This window comes from Parambassis ranga, chromosome 12 (genome assembly GCF_900634625.1).
Source record: "Parambassis ranga chromosome 12, fParRan2.1, whole genome shotgun sequence".
Lineage (NCBI taxonomy): Eukaryota > Metazoa > Chordata > Actinopteri > Ambassidae > Parambassis > Parambassis ranga.
The window spans coordinates 3,178,424-3,195,274 of record NC_041032.1 but is presented as its reverse complement, the minus strand read 5'-3'; the positions used below and the strand labels follow the sequence as shown (position 1 = coordinate 3,195,274).

The 16,851-nt window shown below is 40.7% G+C and overlaps 2 protein-coding genes across 2 annotated transcripts in view; one reads left to right on the top strand and one right to left on the bottom strand.

The window, feature by feature from the left end:
* The window catches only part of npr2 (natriuretic peptide receptor 2), a 53,659-nt gene extending 42,814 nt beyond the window's left edge, over positions 1-10,845 (top strand). Inside the window, exons 16-22 of the mRNA XM_028417751.1 lie at positions 1,420-1,566; positions 2,140-2,263; positions 7,078-7,146; positions 7,243-7,417; positions 8,386-8,484; positions 9,629-9,720; positions 10,278-10,845. Of these exons, the coding sequence (XP_028273552.1) occupies positions 1,420-1,566; positions 2,140-2,263; positions 7,078-7,146; positions 7,243-7,417; positions 8,386-8,484; positions 9,629-9,720; positions 10,278-10,340 (769 nt within the window). The 3' untranslated portion in view covers positions 10,341-10,845. The remainder of the gene's footprint in view (positions 1-1,419; positions 1,567-2,139; positions 2,264-7,077; positions 7,147-7,242; positions 7,418-8,385; positions 8,485-9,628; positions 9,721-10,277) is intronic.
* Positions 10,846-12,599: 1,754 nt separating this feature from the next.
* Positions 12,600-16,151, bottom strand: spag8 (sperm associated antigen 8). The gene is made up of 6 exons (XM_028418380.1): positions 15,966-16,151; positions 14,469-14,601; positions 14,286-14,331; positions 13,453-13,567; positions 13,229-13,291; positions 12,600-12,851 (listed from the first exon to the last, which is right to left on the bottom strand). Exons 1-6 carry the CDS (start codon positions 16,035-16,037, stop codon positions 12,708-12,710), a joined length of 573 nt encoding a protein of 190 aa, XP_028274181.1. The 5' UTR covers positions 16,038-16,151; the 3' UTR covers positions 12,600-12,707.
* Positions 16,152-16,851: the final 700 nt, after the last annotated feature.

Sequence of the window (16,851 nt, the reverse complement as noted above, 5' to 3'; positions counted from 1 at the left end):
ACAGCAATCTTACACATGGAGGCCATGTTTAGTTCAAAACAGCCTGTAAAAACACTTGTATGATACAATGTGTGTGTGTGTAGCAGATACAATAATCGTGTGTTATGTCAGCTGGGACATAGAAGACAGAAGGAAATGGGATGGAAAATACGGATTTCAGAAAAGAGTCGTCTAGGCAACAAATAATCATTATTATTATTATGACAAATAATGACTGTGTGCGGTAACTGTGCATTTTAAGCTTTACGTATCTTGTTTTGACGCCTTTTCTGGCCAAAACAAATCACTGAGACATGGAACGATAAAGCAACAAAAGTCAACGTAAGAAAGCCGGACGGGGACGGTGCTGGACATTGACCTAAGGGTCTGGGGTTTATGTCTCTTTGACATTGTTGTTTGTGTCTCATACTTAAATTGTGTATGACTCTTTCAGTTGTGGTTGGTATTAGGCATTAAAAACTATTGGTTACATTTGTAATATTAAAACTGAACTGTGACAGGACTCTTCTGAATGTCCCTCCTTGTCCTTTTGGAGGTGATCTAGCATGTTGTCACCCTTTTAAATACAAAATATGAACAGTGTCTTAGTGAAGCATCACAGAGACAGCCTGATAATGAGAGATGTAGGTATTTAAGAAGAGATGTGGTGCATTTCCTACTTCTTTACAAAAAAACGTGTAACGTGTGGCACACCTGATTCATAGCAAACATTAAAAAGAAATTAAAAAAATACATAATAATATTTCAACCCCCAAATTGTGACCTGAAAACCTACTAAATTAAATAAAAAATACAATCAAAACAAGGCAGCAAAACTGACAAAACCAACAAACCACCATGATATCATGGGGTTGAGATTAAAGGGCTACAGGTACTGATCACAGACACACACTGACCAACACTAAGCAGGAGCATGTGGCTTTAATACACTGCGAAGAGGTAACAAGGCACAGGTGGAAACGATAAGAAAGTGCCAGCCAATCACGGGGGTGAGGGGGGGGGTGACAGGAAGTAAAACAAAGTGAGAAACGCTGCGAAACAAAGACTACCAAAATAAAACAGGAAGTATAATGAACACATAAAAAATGAGTAAACAAAGGATCAGTACACAGATACATCAAAATATAAGAAGCTACAATTCTAAAACCTTAGACCCCGAAAACTGCTAGAATGAAGAGAATATAACTAAAGACAAGGAAAAAAGTCCCAAAACTAAGCACCATGACAAGCCTTTTTATACATACCTAAACCACATTTTCAGTGGAGAAGGTCAAGATGCATTGTGGGTAATGTAGACACAAGATTAAAAAAAAAGCTTAACTCATGTATTTGGGAATAAAAGCATAAGATTCTGTACTTGTTGAGCCTACTTCTAACTACAATGCTCATTTTGAACTTTCTCCTCCATGTGTCCCACAGGGAGGGCAGCACCAGTATTCTCAACAACCTGCTGTCCAGGATGGAACAATACGCCAACAACCTGGAGAACCTGGTGGAGGAGCGAACACAAGCCTACCTGGAGGAGAAGCGGAAAGCCGAAAACCTCCTCTATCAAATTTTACCACAGTAAGAGAAAAGAAGAAGAAAAGAAAAAAAATAAATCACAATTGTATTTAGACTTTTCTCCTTCCATGCAAAAAGCTTAGAGCTCAAATCAACCCAGCAAAACGTGTGTGATCAATGACTCTGCGCTTAAAGCCTCTGTATTAATTAAAGACTCTGAATCCCTCCCAAAACTGTATTTTATTAAGAGATACACATTTCCCTGCAGTGCGATCTCATTGTAGATGAAAGGGAGAAGCTCATTAAGACGTTTAGACCTTTGGATAACAGTGCAGTAGCAAATCCTCTCTATCCTCTGTTCCTCCCTGCTCCCATCAAAGCCAGGCAGAGAGAGAGAGAGAGAGAGAGAGGCCTGAGAGAAAGTGAACACCTCATTTCTCACCACACACATCTGCCTCTCTGTTCAAAGCAGTGAAATCAGTATAAAGATAAACTGACATTTAGTTTGAATTGAACCTGCCTGTTATGTAATTGTGTTTTAGAAAGCCACAATTTTAAATGAAACAAAACAAACATATCGTTGGTGATTTATTGTTTTTTTTCTGAACATCTTTTTCATTTTTTGTCCTTATGCAGCTCAGTAGCAGAGCAGCTAAAAAGAGGGGAGACGGTGCAGGCTGAAGCATTCGACAGTGTCACCATTTACTTCAGCGACATCGTGGGCTTCACATCCATGTCTGCAGAGAGCACGCCGCTGCAGGTACGCATTGAACCCAGCTGCTTCTGTCTGCGTGACTTCCTCAGGTTTCTAAAAGAACGATTCGTGCACGGTTTGCCACAAAAGCTCAACCATGAGACTGAGGCTCCAACCGTCGCCATGTTGGCGGCGTAAACTCTGAACACAGGCAAAGAGGTGGAGCATGAGTGGACCTGAGGTGGGGCATCAGCCTGTCACTCAAAAATGGTCACACCCATAATTATGCATAACTTCGCCAAACAGTTTTTTGTACCAACCTGTATGTTTTTGCTGTGAAGTTTTGCATTTTAATAAGGAGGTCTATTGGGATTGACTCACTTTTGAAATCAGCCCCTAGAGGCTGCTTGGTGAACTGCAGTTTTTAACACTTCTACATTGGTTTCATGTCTCAGCCCTCGAGGTTGCTGCTTGGATTTTGAGACCCAATGAGAGGCTCCAATTGCTGCCAAGTTGGCAGCATCCACCTGAACTCCCAGTTAATCCAAATACAGGCAAAAATGAACACCTGCCTGTCCATATTTATGCAAATGTTTAAGTCTTAATATAATCAAAAGCTATAGAAAAATTCTCCACCTGTACAGTTATAATAAAAAGGGACTTTCTAACATGGGTCTATGGGGAATGACTCACTGAGTCAGCCCCTAGAGGCCCATGGGGGGAATGCAGTTTTTAACACTTCATTTCTGGGCCATGGTGGTCCCCCACTCAGTGTAAACCAGGTGGCACCTTCTAGCTAGCGACCACTGCAGTTCTTACAGCAGGATGTCCTCTGGTGTACTGTCATAGCAGCTCATCACACTGGCTGGCTGTTGGATGTTGATACTAGACACTAGAGTTGCTCCCACTACTTCTTTCTGAAGGCAAACTGCTGACCTTATCTAAAGGTATGATTCACGACTAGCTGGCTCTTTGAACACACACTGGGTCGTGATTACAGGTGGAATAAACTCTAACTCATCCTTTCTAATGTTCACAAGCATCAGTCCTCTACCTACAGCATGTCTCATAGTTCCCACACATGGGCTCCTGACCCAAAATAGTACAGTTGTTAGATAGACGGAGTGTGTTGGCGCAGAGTTGAGTCACATTTATGCCACCACATATCTCCCTCTCACTTGAATACCAAAAGGAGATTTCTGGAGTTAAGACATCATCTGGTGGAGGGTGTCTCAAGTGCTAATGGGGACTCTCACACCTTCAGATGAACTGGAGAGATTGGCTCGTCTCATGCTCATTACATGTGCTCTTTCATTTATTGACCACACTTGACTATGAATGCTGTAAATAACACAGGATGTTAAAATCAAATGAGTTATGGTTTGGCAGCAGTAATAGTGTCTCTTACGAAGACATGTTTATTATGGTGTTTGATGATTGTCTTTTATTATGTTTGCACAGCAGCCAACAGCACTGGTGCCCATGAGTTATGGCAGTTGACATTAAAAACAAATCACATCTACATTATATGGAAGTCATGCATTCAGTATTAATATGTTGGATTTTTTTAAGATAGTATTTGACTGTAACAATCAACTATGGAAAATAGCTGATGTTAATGCACTAGCAGGTTTAATCCATCCATCCATCATCTATTAACCCGCTTCATCCTGCAGTGCAGGGCACGGGGGGGCTGGAATATGGGTGCGAGGCGGGGTACACCCTGGACAGATTCTTTTTATCGTTTGCCTTTTTCCACTAAAAGAAAACACAACAGGAAGCTCACTGAAATTGTATATTACAAAATAAAACAAAACAAAACCATACATATTTGTTTATAGTCTATATGTATTTTATCAGCAATAGCGACCTCCAGTCCCACCTGTAAAAATAAATAAATAAAACACAAATATGGGGGGGGGGGGGGGGGGAAGCAAAAAAAGAGCGATCACTTTTTGTTTGATCAAAACTTGATCGAACTCTTGCATTCGCGTAGTAGTCAGCACTACTATCCACCAGTGCTGGTTCTACATCAAATTACTCCCTGGGCGGGACCCCCCCCGAGCGGGCCTTGCTTATTCAGACAAAACAAAAATATTTCACTGTACTAAAATAGTACTGCATTTTATACATAAATATAATTCTTTGTTAGCAATGATAGTGCTTTCAGATTTCAGTAAGCAACATAAAAGGTTGTAATGTGTACCCAGTTATGGGCAACTAGTCCTTTTGATACCTGTGTGTGATGGTGCAGGCTGTGGGCATCAAAGGAAGAGAGGCTGCTGAATGTTTGATACTGATCAAACCAGCTGACCATCAGCAGTACTCTTACTTTAGTTTAACGTTAATCAGCCCATTATTGATGGACGGACTCATGTTAGCAGACAGTAGCTAACTTGTAGCTAACCGACGAGCCAGAGCACCGCATCATGGATGTAGAGACGTGTTGCAGTTTTCCCTTCCGTGCATCCAATGGCACAAACCCAGAGTCCGTTTGTATTTTTTTCAACAATCTAAAAACCAACCCGAACAAAGGTGTTTCTTTTCCCAACCACACAGTCAAACATTTCCACCCTCTCTTTCTCTCTCCTCCTCTCTCCTCCTCTCTCCTCCCACTTCCCGTAACCTAAAATGCATTATGTTGGGCGGGGACAGACATTACCAGTTTTTCCTCTCTTTTAGCAGTGGTCATAATACATAAACACATAAATTAATACCTAAACACACTTCCAGTTCAGCACATAATGTATTTTATCTGTTACAGATTTTGCCCCAAAATGACATGACACTCACAGTGTCACAAGAGAATATTTTGAATAATTTAAAATGAACACAAAAGAGCAAAGAGTATCACACATTTAAAGGTGGAGGTGGAAGTCCTTTTTTATTCCAGCCCTCAAGCTGTTCCAAAAACCTCCAGTCACTCAACATGTTCTTGATCTGTAATTGCAGAGGCCCACTTTGTACCCAAACAGCCATTTTTCTATTGCTTTCCTGAGATCCATCATTCACTCAGTGGCCTTTGTGAACAGATGATGGATGTCTTCAACCAGAGTCAATTATTAAGAATTTTACAACCTATATATATATGAGACATAACACAAAGGCATGGAATTCTTATGTACTACAAAATGTCAGGGAGAGGTAAGAGAGAGGACCCAACTGCAGGAAATCCAAAGTTTTTAGATTTACAAAAGAGTGGGTAGTCAAAAACAAAGCAATGGTCAAAACCAGGGGACAGAATAGCTACGGTACCAAAAGGAGCAGGTATGAGCAAAATCCAGAAACACAGGCATCCATAAAACACTAGAAACCCAAAAAAACACCAGCAGCAAGAAATAAGTCTGGAACACTTGGTAAGACACAAAAGGCGCTCCAACAGGGAGTGAAGGGAGACACAGACACTATATACACATGGGAAAGGAACACAATGAGACACAGCTGAGACACATTAGGGCGGGACAGGCAATCAACAAGGAGGGAGACACAGGAGGAAGTAAATACACATAGACACACGAGGGAACAGAGTATTTCAAAATAAAACAGGAAATAACAAGAACCACACATTTTTAAAGTGCACTCACAAGTCAATCCAGCTCAGTCTGGCATCTTTGCTGTCCTCCGGACCGCTAGGTGTCACATTGTAAAATTCTGACCCTGTTGAGGGTAGGACAGGGTGCGCGCATGCAGTGTGAGGTTTCTTTCATTTCGTTAATTATTCAGAACTGAAGAAGCCACTTGGGGGGAGTGGCTTTTGTGTGAACATTTTATCTATGAAGGAGTTGATGTTTCTGGAATGGAATGTCTCAGAAGCTAGGTAAGGTGCAACTGGCAGTTGTTGAACTCATCAGGCTCAAACAATGAAGCTTTTTACATTGTTTCTGTAAGCCTTAAAACACATTAGTTTTACCTAAGCACAATAAAGCCAATCGCTTGACTATATAAGCAACTAAGAACTGTTTTTACGTAGTATATAAATACATAGGGTTTACCATGATATTGTGATGTCACAGAACCTTTGTCAAGAGTTACATTGGCCACATTAAGCAAAATGCATCCTTACCAAATGTATTTCAGAAGGTTGAAGCAAGGTATCCGGAGATGTTCTTGACTTTGATGAGTGCCCAGTTGGGAACGCCACAAGTTTTCAGGGCCTTCCTCATGTGTTGTTGCTCCGTTTTCCTCCTCTCTGAGCTGGTTGGTACAGTTTGTGCTCTGTGCTGCAGGGTCCTGATGACTCCCAGCTTGTGTTCAAGTGGGTGGTGGTATTCAAACAGCAAGTGCTGGTCCGTGTGTGTGGGTGTCCTGTACACCTCCGCATTGAGGCCTGGTCCTCCTCAATGTGTACTATGCAGCCCAAAAAGGCCAGATTGTGGTCACTGCGTTGATGTGTTCTGTGAACAGTTCCATTTCATGGGTCTTGGTTTTGACCCAGGTGTCATCCACATATCTAAACCATGGAATGTTCTATAGAATGTTCCTTTAATTGTGTTGCCTATGCATAACAAGATGTCCTGATGAATTGTATTTGATTAGATTCAGACACCATTTAAGATGAACTCTCAATAATAATGATAATAATAGCATCGGACTAAACAGCCAGCCTCTGACATTACTGCTGCATTACGACTAATACAAACCAGTGCATTTGTCTAAATTGAACACAGACTGTGTTTGTAATGTTCCATCTGCGGATTAGATTTGTGATCTTGTAAATGTGTTTGTCAGGCAATCATCCAGCTGCAGAAATAATGCGAGGACTCTGAGGCTGTGCAGATGCACCGGCCTCACAATCTGTCAGCATTTTCACACAACACAAGACACCGTCTGATCTTGAATATAAAAGCTGACACACAAAACTCTCCTTTCTCTGACTACAGGTTGTCACGTTGCTCAATGATCTGTACACGTGTTTTGACGCCATCATCGATAACTTTGACGTATACAAGGTAGGTCATTGATAAATTAAGTATAATATATAAAAATTAAATATAAAAAGGTGCATTCTGGAAGATTTTATTTAAGTGTTGACATCGGTCCCTTAGGTGGAGACTATCGGGGATGCCTATATGGTGGTGTCTGGGCTGCCGGTGCGGAACGGCAAACTCCACGCCAGGGAGATCGCCGGGATGTCCCTGGCGTTGTTAGAGCAAGTCAAAACATTCAAGATCCGTCACAGACCCAACGACCAGCTGAGGCTCAGGATAGGCATACACACAGGTGAGTCAGGCCTGGAACACCCACAGCTCTACAGCTGATTAGTGCTAGCATACATGGAAGGCAAGCCCCAGTCATCTATGTATGTGTTCGGTATTCTATTCACTGCAGACTGTACGAGTCGGAGTGGACAGGGATGAATACAAGCAGTTAATTCTAGTTCATTAATGCAGCTATTTTTCCTCCTCTGACTCAAGGAGATGACTCTCCCCATCTTAATTTAACTTTGACCCTATCAACAGTTGACTGGCCCCAGATTGGAAAATCTCCGGTAATGAGCACAGCTCACCAGACCTTCCTGAACAAAGATTCAAAGGTCTGAATCAGGCCACGAGAATACTGCAATTATAAGAGCTTATTTAGTTCTAACTCCTGTTCAGAGGAAATTAGAATATAACACAGCCTGGTCGAAAACCCACTCCTAACATTTTGGTTGACTGCCTTTGTTATGTATTTGTCATGACATTTTTCAGATAAGCTAATGCAATATCACAATATTTTACATTAAATTTGTAAAGATCTCTCTTTACAAGCCTCTAAAATGACCCTAATTTTTCTAAAACACATTGACAGAGGACAGTTTTATTGCAGCTGTGTGCATCTAGGATGTGCATGAAGCTCAAGTGATTTGTATCTTCCCACCTAGATACCCACATACAGAGTGAACACAAACACTCATGATGTTTTATCCTCCACTGGCTGCAGCATGTAGTGTGACGTAGTTTACTGTATCAGCTCATGACGGCAGCGTTTATGTTTTTATTCAGACACTTGACAATAAATAGAAATGAAGCAGCATGCGTGGGCTGCTACTTATCATTGTCAGACTCATTTAAAGCATCCAGCACTTAATTTAAATTCTATCACACCTCTGCGCCCCTGTTCGACAATGTGCTTGACAATGTTTGATATGATGATAGCGGCCTGTTGCTGTAAGGTGTGACTACATTTAGCCTGTTTGTGTTTGGTAGGTCCGGTGTGTGCCGGTGTGGTCGGGTTGAAGATGCCCAGATACTGTTTGTTTGGAGACACTGTCAACACGGCATCCAGAATGGAGTCTAACGGAGAGGGTGAGCGTCTCAAGCAGCCGTCGCTGCTTTTTGTTCCTTTGTTTTCATTCCTTCATACCTGATGTCTGCACGCAGGATGCACTGGTTCTTTCCATTTTAGATTTCAGATTCTGCAGATTGATCTTTAATTATATAGGGAAAAAATAGAGGGGGTTAAAGAATTTCCATGATAACACTACTCCAACATACCACAGAAGCATTAGGAGGGAGTGCTGCTGTGCATGTGGCTGCTTGGGCTGTGTGCCCTGACATTAGGAGATTAAGAGATTAACAGCAGCAGTCCAACTGTGATGCTCTAATTATGATGATGATTATGATGATGATGATGATGATGATTATCATTTTAATATGGACAATTGGTACATTATGCAACGATAATGTAATATAGTCCGCACTATAATAGTGCACATCGCTGTAGCTGCACTACTAAATCAAAAATGATTGATCATATCAAAAAATGATATGATTCCCTGCAACCACGTCCATAGCAACGGTCTGTTCTCCTTAGTCATAAACCATAACCACATAACCAGACACTGTTGACCACTGGAGGCTATCATGGAATCTGCTAAAGAGAAACAAAAAATAATCTGGTAAAATTTGTGTCAATATTTTGGGTGAAATTTAGGGGGTCGGGGTCAAAGACACTCCAAATTATATGGACAGTTGTTCTATGTTATGTGGACGCCTTCTATTTTTACTGAAACTGTACTTCCCTAAAGTAAACAAGTTCCTGTTAATGCACCTCAGTAAAATTATGGCCTGTAAGCTGAATATAAGACGCATTGACCCTGCTGAGTCTCATACTTACACTGACATTTCTGCTTTTAACTGGCAGCGACAGGAGCTCCTGTTATGAAACCGCGGTTGGATATTTTGCGAATGAATCATCAGATGTATTGATTAACTACTGAGTTGCTTCCTGTATTGTGCCTCCTCTGGTAAATAATTGATAGCACTTACAGCTGAGGGGGCCCTTAGCCAGCGATAAACCCTGCAGCCTGAAGCTTCTCAGGCAGCGTTTCACATGTCTGCGCAGTGTGCATTAATTGGACAAAAACAATAGAGATTCTCATCACCATTTCAGCATTTCAGCTTCTTGCTCCTTGGCTGCTCACTCTAAACTTTTTGCTTTTTCTTGCAGCCTTAAAGATCCACGTATCCTCAGCCACCAAAGAAGTGCTGGATGAATTTGGTTACTTTGATCTCCAGTTAAGAGGAGATGTAGAAATGAAGGTAAGAGGCCTCCATCTGTTTTATAACACCCTCACACTAAGAATCACACAGTGTCAAGGACTGACTTTCAACTGAGGATTTTTATCATTTTATTTTGATTAAGGAAAATAAAGGAGAAAAATAAGGGTGAATGAGGACACTGAGGTTATTTCTTCGGAGGAAGATTCAGCATATGTGAAAGCTTAAAGTTACATCCTTGTTAGCATGTTAGCATCAAGATCGCTCCTCCTCATATCAAACTAGAAACAATTTTTGGAGAGATACATTACAAGTTTTAAACAACACACAGCTGAAACTCCAAAATAGTCATAAGTATAATATGAATATATGACTATGAGGTGTACTGTGCCTTTAATGGATCAATCCTTTCAGCATTACATTAACAAAATATTAGGGTTTTAGTGTTATGGTATGCATCATGAAGCAAGTAGATCACCTAACATAGTCTTCAGGGTCACACTTAAAAGTAATGAAGGAGCTCAACCTACCCCCCCGCCCCAAACTTCTTCTTCATCTGCATTGATGAACCTATTGATTTCTATGTTTTTTTTTCCTAGGGCAAAGGCAAAATGAGGACGTATTGGCTTCTTGGGGAGAAGACTGATGTGTATGTTATCTGAGAGGCCTGCTGATAATGTGGCAGCAGCAGCAGCGGAGACGACAGCAGAAGCTCCCATGGCCGAGCTACTACTTTTATTTGTTCTAGAATAAGTCCTTTAATGGTGATTTCCCTGCGGAGGAAAGGTGAACGACACCACACGACTAAACCAGAGGGAATTCCAGGTATATTTATTACCTGCAAAATTATAACTAAAAAAAGAAAAAAAAATACAAAAAAAATATATAAAAGTTGTTTTTGTATGAAGAATTTCTGTCCTAAGAGTGGGTACTTTTCACTGATAAATTCTTATTTTTTGTGCTTTCTATATAGATTTGTATAATGTGTTTGGAAGTCAATGATGTATTACTTTTTTTCCTTGAAACGCTCTTTGAAGTTCGGAGGCACAGCAATTGATGTCACTGCAGGGGTTCATCAAACATGTTACACACTACAAGATAATATGTATATATGTATATCCAAGATACTGTAAAATATTTTGTTCAATAAACTGAGTAAAACATTCATTTTTATCCATTTATGGATCAGATGGTATTTTTAATTGGTAAGAAAACAGCATTAATGGCACTCTCATCATCACATGTCTTGAATGTAACTGGGCCATATCCTCCTCCTGACAGCACTCACCCAAATGTTTTTTTTTAACCTAGAAAGAATTTATAAATGACCTTGTGCTGCTGCTCACCCTCTAAAATATTGGATGTCCCTCTAGATTCTCACATTTAAAAGTGCTCAGGCTAGGGACTTAATCTGCCTGGTGTTACATTTTAGGGTTAAAAAGCCCTCTTTTTCCTTCTCCTCCCTGTGCCAATTTGTTATCTCAAAGCACTGCTATAGCTCTGTTGTTGATAATACAGCCTTAAAGCAACAAAGCATCGCGTATGTGCAGCTTAATTAACTGCAAGCAGTTGTGTACAGATAGAGGAGGAAGTGGAGAAAAGCAGCAGCAAGCAGCTGTGTTTTTTGTTGTAATGACATCACCGCTCATTAGATGCTCATTATCGGTTTTGGAATGGGAGCATGGACACTATGTGTGTGTGTGTGGCTGTGTGCGTTTTCATCTCCGCGGGAGAACATCTTGCCGCCCACTTTCTGGCTGTGACAGACCGCCTGCGCCTGTTAGAGCCGCAGCGAGCCAAGCGAAGGTCTCACGCTGACCTGCTAACTCCTCTAAACTGACCAGGCTGCCTGTTATCTTGTCAGCTGTTATTTTCTAGCTTTTAATACAGACGAGACCTTGGAGTGCAAAAAACCTCTTCGAATGCATACTGCAAAAAAAAAAGTGCAAATAAACCTCTGAGTTTTAAAATAGCGACCTGTATCTCAAGTTCTGCCGCCAGATGTATTGATTGTCCCTACTGATACTGATTTTGACCTAACAGGGTCTTCTGAAAATAAACAGCAAAGGAGACACACTACTGAAATTAAACAGCAGAAACAAAACTGAAAATTACTGTATCTCATTTGAAATGTTAAGCACAAATTCGCTCCGAGGGCCTTGTGTTTCGCAGGCAAATTGGTTTTCCTGTATCATCCGGTGAGATAATGAAATGTTTGGAGAGAAAAGCTGCATAAATGTAAGCTAAAATTACTTGTCGCCATAGCTACCGTCTACTAATCCCTGCCGAAAGCACATAAAGGATCAGCAGAGCCTGGAATTGTTCTTCTGATTGACAGAACACATGAACGTATGTGAATGTGTAGCATACGCCGTGTGATCCCCGACAACGTATTGTGTCACATCTGCATGCCCGCTGAGGGCCTGTTAAAGGTGCAGGATTCACTCATCTGTGATAGATGTTCAGAACAATGGGACGATATTTAGCTGGTGTAGGAGGACGGTGTGAATTTCTCTGACAATAATTAGAGGTTGCAACAGTGAAATTATAAAAGCAAAAAAAAAGATGAATGGAGCTTGTAAACAACCCCCCCCCCCCTACATGGAGTACTAAAGTTTCTATTACTTTTAAAGTAAAAGTAAAGTAACTGATGCACCACTTATCTCTCAATCAAAGTGGCCCTTCACCTTCTTATTTTAATTATTCTGCTATAAAGTTGGACATAAACATGAAGGTCTATTGTGACTTTTGAAACTAGGAAACTAGAAACTAGACAGCAAGGCAAGGACGCTAGCACTTCCTGACACTTTATACGAAGCATTCACTAACAGATTAATGACGTCATGTGGACACAGTGAGCGTTAGTCTGTGTCAACTTATCTGCTGATATCGTCATATTTTTGACCAATTACCGATCCCCTATTTATAATTTTTACTGGTGAAATATATGGCATGGTTTGGAAAAAGGGAACAAAACTATCTGAAGACAAGAAATAGGCACGAATATGACACATCTTATCTGCTTGGATTCACATTAACTGATAACGAAGTGCTGCCTCGTCGTCGTCATCATCGGGCGGGAGCTCAATTTCATCCAGCCGCTCAGTGATGGGTGTGCTGAACAGGCATGACTTCCTGAAGGGCGCGTTCAAGTTCTTCACCGGGGTCACACCCTGCAACGCAGAAACGACACAAGAACAATGTCAAGCTACGATCCGTTCTACCTGTTACTCATACTGAGTGAAAATAATAAGCATGCAAATACAGAGAGGCACTAATGACGGAAAGAGCTGTGAATACAGACTATAATCATCATGTTCTTGACCTTGGAGGATAAGTGCAACTCTTCTGCTGCTGCATTCTCTCCTGACATATTGTATGGAGCCATTAGTGACTGTATGTTATTTTAAAAGAGACACTACGCATAGACAAAGTAGGCTGAAGTGTTCATCATCAGACAGAGAAAATCTGGTCTGGAAAAGATCATATAATATAGATTTTTTTGGCCTATACTCACTTAAAAAAAACTGAAACCCAAAATAGGACAAACCTGTATCCTCTTGTACATTTCCCTCCAATATGTCATGGCCTGGTCAGTTCTATAATCATGAATCTAAAAATGAAGACAGGAACACATTGTTAGGTGAACTGCATTGTGATTTTTGACACACTGCAAAGTTGACGCTGGTGCTTTCCACAGGCTTCTGTGACAACATATACATGAAAAGGTATATTTTATCAGTCCCTATACTCAAGCTGTTTGTCCATACATACTTGTGTTGTTTGAGGTCTTAGGGGCACAAATCCCTTGATGCCGAAATCAGTTTGGGTTGTGGTGTTGTAGTCTGTTTCTGGGGTCGGTGGGTTCCGTTCAGCCTTAATCTTTTCACTGTGAAAACAAACAGATAGCAGCAGCAGCACCGGTCTGTTATTAATAAATGAAGTCAACATGCAAACATCGACATTTTTTTTTTTAATTATATGACACTGCATAGATAGCTTGATGCGATTATGTAACTGTTGCATTCACAGATAAGAAAAGGTGTCTAGCAGGTGCAAAGAACACTAGCACTCCAGCACAGTCTGTTCAAGCCCACACAGTCCAGCGGAGAAATGAAATACATGCAAACAACTGTGTGGGCAGACTGATGCTATGCTGCTGGTGAGAAATGCATTGTTTGTATCATTTCCTGACAGTGTACATCATATATGACGTGTGATATGTAATGATATTCTAATTCACGATTCATGTGTTAAACATAAGAGCCAGTCTGAGCTACAAAAAACGTGTTGTCTCACACCTTGTGTGGGACGTTAATAACCACATCTGTTGGGTACAGACTTTATAAACACCATTAGTATGACTGGCCTCCGTGTAAAATAACACCATAAAACCTGATTTAAAAGGTATTACAGCTGCGATCGACCAGTAAAACAAACCCAGACATGTAAATATTACATCACTTTCCCTCTAACATGTTCCTTCCAGCACACGGCTAAGCAGCTCTCCATAAACAAACCACTTCCAGAAAACCTTTCTTTAGCATCACATACTCATGTATATATTTATATGTGTGTGTGTGTGTGTGTGTGTATAGGTGATTTACCTTATTGTTTGGGCAAGTTGTTTTTCCAAGAGCTGGCTTCTGATACCTGAAAGGTAGAGGTAAAGCTTGTATCACAAATCAAAGTAAAATTAGGTCACAGCAGTTGTCAGCGTCTCTGCATGTTAACTCTGTAATCAGATTTTTTACAAGCTGAATAAAATCGCTTCAGACACAAACACGTACCCCGCAGCCTCACCCCTAGATCCTTTGGAGGGGCAAAATCGACTCGCGCTGTGGTGGTGGTCTCCATTTTAGAGTCCTCGTCTACTGTGAGAATCCCTTTGTGTCCATGTTTCTGGATGTGTTTTTTCCTCTCCTTTGTGCCAAAACAAAAAAGTTAAATAAGGTTAAGGTGAAAAAGAAAAAAATAAATATACATTAAATAAATAAACATTCTTCAATATGGTGAGCTGGGGCCTTGCAGGTTCTGTCTGGGCGCTCTGGCTTCCTGTGAGGAATATTAGGTTAATTGGTGACTCCAAATTGGTGTGTAGGTGTGACTGAAAGTGTTAATGAGTGTTAGCCCTGCAGTAGATTGTCCGGGGTGTACCCAGCCTGCCACTCATTGACAGCAGGGCCGGGCCTGTGCTCGATAAAACAGGCTGAAAGAAGGGATGATGAAATAAATATATGGATGAATGCTTCTTTTCATTCTTAGTTCTGCTGTTGTTTTGTTTACATCAGCGTTCTTGCTTTGAATTATGGCACAAATGACCTTCCAATTAGCCAAAAAGAAAATTATTCAGCAACATTTTTGCAATTTGCAATGCAGTTGAAGAAGTGTGAACTATATATCTTTGGTATTTGGACTGGCATCATGAGCCATTATATCTGGTAACAAGTTTGATTGCTGCAGCTGAAGCGTTGCTTTGAACGCTGATGTGAAGGATTGCTCTGAATTGCTGGAGAATTAGATCAATTCAGAGCTTTGTGTGCCTCTGTGTGTCAGCCTGTCACCATGGTAACAGCAGAGGAGACCTCAAAAACCACTCCAACTTTGAGAGCCTGGCGTGCGGAAACGATTTGGAATTAGAAAATTCTGAATACAAGTTTGATAGAGCAGCATCTAATGAGCGTTTTAAGACTAAAATGGAGTCTGTAGCTTGAAATTTGTAGGAGGAGATACATTTGGCAGATGACACTGAAATTGCTTAATATTTGAAAAACTATAGTTTTTTGAAAAAAAACTTGAAGTTGAAATCGGTCAATGTATGCTGAAGATACGCTGCGCCAAAAAGAGGGTGAATAATAAGAGTACAAGATACTTTAGATGAATAAAAAGCACTAAATCTAACTTTATTCATTACTAAACTCTATATGCCACAAAAAGCACCAATACATTCTGTGACAGACTAAACTGTGTATGAAAATGTGCCTATGACAACAAGGCAGTAGAGCCAAAGAACAAAACATTTAAAATAGTTTCATGTGTCTGCTATTTCTCATACCAGTGAGCCAAGCTAGCTTCCTGCTATATGAGATGCTAAACTGTAGTCTGTAACATTGACTTTTAATGCTAAAGTTCTTTAAATAGTAAAATGTCACTTCACTGTCTGTATTCTGATAGTAATAAACCTAGTGGAACTACCGCGTTAAAGGTGTCGGTATTATTTATTTATAGCCTTTGATAACTTTGGCTGCTAACGTTAGCCAAGAGGCTAAGAGGCTAACTACACTCACCTCCTTTTCGTCCCAGTTGCGCACGAGACGTCTGGTAACTGTATTTTCAGCTTCCGCCGGATGTTCCGTCATTGTAGCATCAACAGAACTACTTAATCCGAACTAAAATGACCAGAAACAACTGAGAATAAAAGTGAAGCCTCGGTAAATTAGCTGGTAATGTGACACAACTCCGGGTTTGTTTGAGGAAGTGTTGCCATGACAACGGACTGTCAGGCGGAAAGGGGCGACACAAAAGAAAGGAAAGGACAATAGTACCTCCGTGCAGCATAGCCTGTGAATATCCCATATGAAGGGTCTGAGGCTGGAATAATACCATAAGATTATAATAAGCTCAGACTGTCTGATTTGAATGTGGAAAAGTAGTATAAAGCTGAAGGATGATCAATATGACAGATATAATGCTTAAAATCTGATAAAGACTACAAATATGGCTGCTTTGTATACCTTCTCTGTGTGTGTCAGCCTGTCACGGTGGTAACAGCCCTGCCTGCGTAATTAAGCCCTAATTAAGACACTTGTGTGATTCCTTTTACACCTCTGAAGATATGAAAGAGCCACTGCTGAAGACAAGAACAGTATGAAGTCAAGACCTTAAAGAACAGCCTGTGAATAAACCATATGAAAGGTCTGAGGCTGGAATAAAACCACAAGATTATAAGAAGCACAGGCTGTGTGATTTGAATGTGGAAAAGGAGTATACAGCTGAAGGATGATCAATATGACACATAGAATGCCTAAAATGTGATAAAGACTACAAATATGGCTGCTTTGTATGCTTCTTGTGTGTCAGCCTGTCACCATGGTAACAGCCTTGCCTGCCAATTTAAGCTCAAGTAATGTTGCAGACTCAGGTGTGTCAGCCTGCTTTCACTCCTCTCAGGGC